The 5,092-nt window shown below is 52.0% G+C and overlaps 1 protein-coding gene across 1 annotated transcript in view; it reads left to right on the top strand.

The window, feature by feature from the left end:
• Positions 1-5,092, top strand: part of LOC100745168 — a 270,561-nt gene that overhangs the window by 95,653 nt on the left and 169,816 nt on the right. The window contains exon 6 of the mRNA XM_024366882.2: positions 1-1,009. This exon is cut by the window's left edge and continues 17 nt beyond it. Within this exon, the coding sequence (XP_024222650.1) occupies positions 1-1,009 (1,009 nt within the window). The remainder of the gene's footprint in view (positions 1,010-5,092) is intronic.

Genomic DNA, 5,092 nt, shown 5'->3' with positions numbered 1-5,092 from the left:
GTGGTGGCGGTGGCGGCGGCGGCAGCGGCGGTGGTGGTAACTCCAGCAGGGGAACCGGCGGCACTCATGGCGCCGAGACGCCCTCTAATCTGGCCAGTATCACGCCAACCGCGCGAGAAGCAACACGCGGTCCTTCGTCGCGGTCGCGACTCCCGTACAAGTCGTGCGACACGCGTTGCCCGAACAACAATAACAATAATAACTCGACCAAGGAGGAGACGTACGAGGATGGTACCGAGGACTGCGAAGTGATATCGTCGTCGAGGTGTCACGCGGACTCGTCCAAATCGTTCCACCATCATCAAAATCGGTCTTGCGGAATCGGTGTGGGAACCGGTGGTGGTTGTGGTACCGTTTCCGGTAATGTTTGCCACGGTGGTTCCGGTGTGCCGTGCGATTCGTCGACGTGCGACCGATACAAGGGTGCCGTGGATTCTTTGCTGAAGGCTAGTGAGGCGGTGCAAGGACGTTTGTGCGATAGATCGATGTTGAAGATCGAGAAACCGTCGACGAAGGCGATTCTTCACGGTATCGAGGGCATCGGAAAGTGCGGGGATAGAATGAAATCGGCGCAAGAACTCGGTTACGGGAAGCACGAGACCGGCAAGTCTAAGAGTCACGATGTCGGTCACGGGTTCAAGGTCGAGAACATTAAATACTACGGCGAGTTAAAGGGTTACGATTTCAAATCGTACGGGACTATCGATAAGCCGACGGTTGTTTCTGCCCACGAGAAATCGCATTTGCACGGGCCGGAGAAGAACGGTCACGAGAAGTGTCACTCGAAAACGTCCTCCTCGTCCGCGATGCAGAGTTACGGCCTGTCCAAGGTCGCCGGTGAACGTCCAGCGGAGAAGAGCGTGTACGCCGATCACTATTATCACCGATCGTCGCACTCGAAGCCGCAAAGCGCGTATCAAGTGTACCAGGAGACCAAGTACTCGTACAACGTGAGCGGGGTACCAGGGACGCCGGCGCAGGCCAGCGCAGCCGCAGCTTTCTTCGCAAGGTCAGTTACTCAATCAACTATACTACTCGCGATCACGCGCGTCCACCTGTTTCCGCTAAAGATTTACGACTCTGCCGTTCATTCTTCTCTGGTCATTGTTCCTTCTGGCTATCTGTAATTGTCCGCTGTCTGACTACCGTTTGTTTACGCGACGCCTCCTTCGGCTGGACGTTCGTTCGGTCGGCGAACAGAACGTATCGTTCACCTTTGACGAAACGTATCGTCGTGTGACACGGAACATCCCCGTAAGCTATTCGTGCATTCGACCCTCTTGTATTTCGAAATCGTAGCTTTCTAACCTAACGCGTATTGTTTTTTATTTGTTTCGTTTTTTCTCACTAACCAGAGTGTAGAAGTTTTTTTTTTTTGATTTTCGCGAGCGCCGTTCTTAATACGTTGGCACGGAAACGGACCATCGAGTTCTGAAAACAAAGCGAACTGGAGCCAATTAAACATCCAAGGGCTCGATTCTCTCTGTTCTCGTGTGCGTGACGCGAAGGTCTGAAGGGAAGAAGGAGTTGCGTTCTCGCGAACAATCGCGGATTCACAGGGTACAGGATCTCAAAGGTAGCGGTTGCGAGCTGCGCAGAGGGTTGCTGCAGATTTTCTCGAGATGCCTGGACCTTTGATCTCTGGGGCACGCGTCTTCGACAAACGATGTTGGAACGAAAAGCGTGCAGCTGGGAGCTCGCGTGAGAGCGTTCGGTCGAGCATAAATCGCATGTGGTTTACGCGGCGGGATAAACCTCTTCTCGGGGATACGGGTGTTTTCCCTTTAACCCTAGCCGCGACCTACCTGTCCGTAATAAACCTTACCTCTGGCTGGATGCTGCGAAGTCGAACGGCAGTCTTCGTGTATTTTGTATCCGTGTTCGCGGGTATCGAGAGCGCGCACGCAGCGCAAACTAACCGCGTCGACACGGTGCACGATCGCAGTTGTCCGCGAGCGCTATGTCGAGTTATTAGCTGAAGGTAATTACCAGCGGCGCGGTTAATAACGATCTATCGCGAAATCGAGGCTTTCTCAATCGCTGTCATTAATACACGATCCCGGGAAAAGGCGCGCGGTACTTCGTGGAAAGAAAAATTACGCTCTGGAATGTCCCACGGCGTGCGTCGCGCGTTAACGAAAGGTAAGGCTTCGCGATTTCGAAGAATATTCCAGATCCGGGAGCAGAAGTAATCGCGAACGACCAGCGCCTGTCGCGATAAAAGTTTTCTGGAATGCGTTTTCCCCGAGCTAGTGCCGGCGATCGGTGACGATAAACGCCGTCGCGATTCTCGCTCGATCGGACTTTAAACGGCCGAACAGGCAATCGTATATCGTTAATGGATCGTGGCGTCGGCAATACAGTGGTCCTCGAACGTGATCGTGACCCGGCTGCGAGAACGATTCCGATGGACTCGTCTCACGAGAAAGTGGCGCCTCGCGTCCTTCCTCTTTCTTTCATTGTTTGCTATCCTTCGTTGTTCGTACCGGGATTCGTTGGAATCGGTGTTTACCGTCTCGTAGGAAGTGGCCGAGTGCGACGAGAATTGAAATTAATCGCGCTTCGGCCAGTCGTACGACGTATCTGCTGTTTCTTCGTACGACTACTGGTTTGAACGGTGAACGCGCGAGGGTCATTCCGTCTGCCGTTCTCGAACCAGCCAGTACCGGAGACAATCGCCAGCGAAACGACTTTGCGAATTTATTTTGAGCCCCGAACGCGAAACTTGTCTCGTTTCGAACGAGATTCGCCTTCCTTTTCCCTCGATATTCCCTCGTTCCCGTCCATGATCGGTCGCCACGTATACCGGTAGTCTGTGACGAAGTATTTGGTCGTTGCGAATACAGCCGCCTCTCGAAGTCGCCGGAATACGAGTGTCGTCCCGTTACTTTCGAACTTCATGAATATTCGGCGCGGCTTCGTCGTCTCGCGTTCGGGGATCGAAAGGAACGAGTATAGCCACTTGTATTACGGCAGGCAACGAGCTTTTTTTCTTCCAGGCTTCTTCTTCTTCCTCGTGTTATCTCCACGCGTCAATTTCCCGATGGGTTTGCCCGGGCACTGAAGTGAACTTGGAATTTCACAAGTTCACCGGAGCGGTTCTAGAAGAGATTCTAGCGAAGCTGACGCGACAGATAAAATTGACCAAGGGTGGGTGCAGGTCGCGTTCCCTTGTCCATGGGGGGTAAAGCACGGAGTGAGGGAAGGTGTGAAACAGAGAGAGGACGCGAGGCGAAGAAGGCGGTGGGCCAAGTCCGCCCGTATTGTTAACCGTCGTGATTTTATTGGCCCTTTATATTGCCTTCACGCTTCTCCCCTCCGTTTCTCGACTCGATGTTCGACTCTTCCTCCGGCCGCCGGGGGCTTCTCTTTATTTCCCTGTCCTTTATTTCAGCAACGTTTCGCCTCTCGAAACGTGCTCCGGTTGCCTCGGAACGATTTTTACGAGACGATCGCTTGCCGCCTCTCTGGAAATTGCAATGTCGAGCTTCGAGGAATAACCTCCTTCGCGACACTGTGTCGCCTGTTTTCGTCGAAATATCGACAGAGAAAGAGCGTAGGGGCAGGAGGGAGAGGGAGCAAGAATGTGAATTAACTCGAAAGGAAACGATCGGACGAGGTTGATATTGAAATGCATCGATGTGTACTCACGGTTTAACTCCGCTGCGCTCGATGAACGCATAATACAACAGAGACCGGTGACTGTTCGATGAGAAGGGACGCGTTGAAAGAGAATCGACGAAACGAAGGGAAACATCCGGAGTTCTCTTGGTCGAATGACACACGCTCTCTTCTATACGTACGTGCTCGTATTTATGCCTGCGACGACGTTTGTCTGTGTTTCGTAGAACGGAGTCTAGTCTCGTGCGCGCGTCACCAGATCTTATCGTCGATAGGAGAGTGGTCCTTAATTGGACAGGTGACATTTCCTCTTCAGTTTTCTCGCGTAATTCTCTCGACTCTCTGTTCCTCGCCGAAAGGACTGTTTCTTCTCACGGAGATTGCTCCCGTCGCTGTTCCACTATTTTGGAGGCAAACGTATCGACGCGGTTGATACTCGATATGCGATTTATTCCGATTAAACGAAATTTTTCTTTTTTCCGGACGGAGAGAATAATCGCACGAAAACCAAGAGATCAATTTTCTTGCGCTTCGAGAAACGGTATCTCGAGTTAACAAGTGTCGGTGAACTGGAAAAGAGGTGGATGGAAGATGCAGAAATGACCTCGAAGGCTGGGGCGCCGGTCCATACCGGCCGAATATATCCGGTAGGTCACCGTGGGTTTGAACTCTTCGTTCAACAGGTAGCGCTCTCGTAGTCCGGGTTTGCCAGCGACCCGTCCCTCTCCATTATATTCATATCATGTAAATGCGCCCTACCGCTCCGGCTGCCTCCTATTTTCCACCCTTGCACCAGACCAGACGCGAGCCTGTACCAAACAGACAGAGAGGTAACGAGTACGTTGACGAGACGAGAACGGTGTATAGAGAGAAACGAAGAGAAAACGAGAGACGAGAGACCGTGGAAGAAGAGAATCGGTCGGGATGACGAGGAGGTCGGGAAAAGAGATGGAAAGAGATGAGAGGTATATCGAGATGGGAGAAGGTAGAACTCTACTTTGCATTTATTCTAATGGGATAATACTCGGTGTCTTGGCACCCGGTCGTGGCACCTCGTTTAGTATAATAATTCCTGCAGAATACATCCGCTGCGCGATACCTCTGATTATCTTCGTCGAAGGGGGTTCATATTTTTCTTTTTTCTTCACGAGTCAAGCGTGTTGTTGTATAGGTGAATGCAGGCATGCTAGGCGCCCAGTGTCGTCGCGTGGGCGACACGTACGTAGGCCTGTCCATCTTTTCTTTTATAACGCCAGCCAGTGTTAACGCATCGACTATTAAGTTAAGCGACGTCCGTATGTCACTGTAATACCTACATGGGTCGGGCGGCTATAAAGAATCACCGAAATCACGCTAAAAGGTTCCCAGGAATTAATCTTCTATTTAAAACGACCGTTTCGTCTCGTGTCCACGCTTCGTTAACGATCGCGGCACGTTGGGTGGAATTCTTGGCTCGAAATCGCGGCTCGAG

Source organism: Bombus impatiens, unplaced genomic scaffold (assembly GCF_000188095.3).
Source record: "Bombus impatiens unplaced genomic scaffold, BIMP_2.2 scf_0248, whole genome shotgun sequence".
NCBI lineage: Eukaryota > Metazoa > Arthropoda > Insecta > Hymenoptera > Apidae > Bombus > Bombus impatiens.
This window is presented reverse-complemented; position numbering and strand designations above follow the sequence as displayed.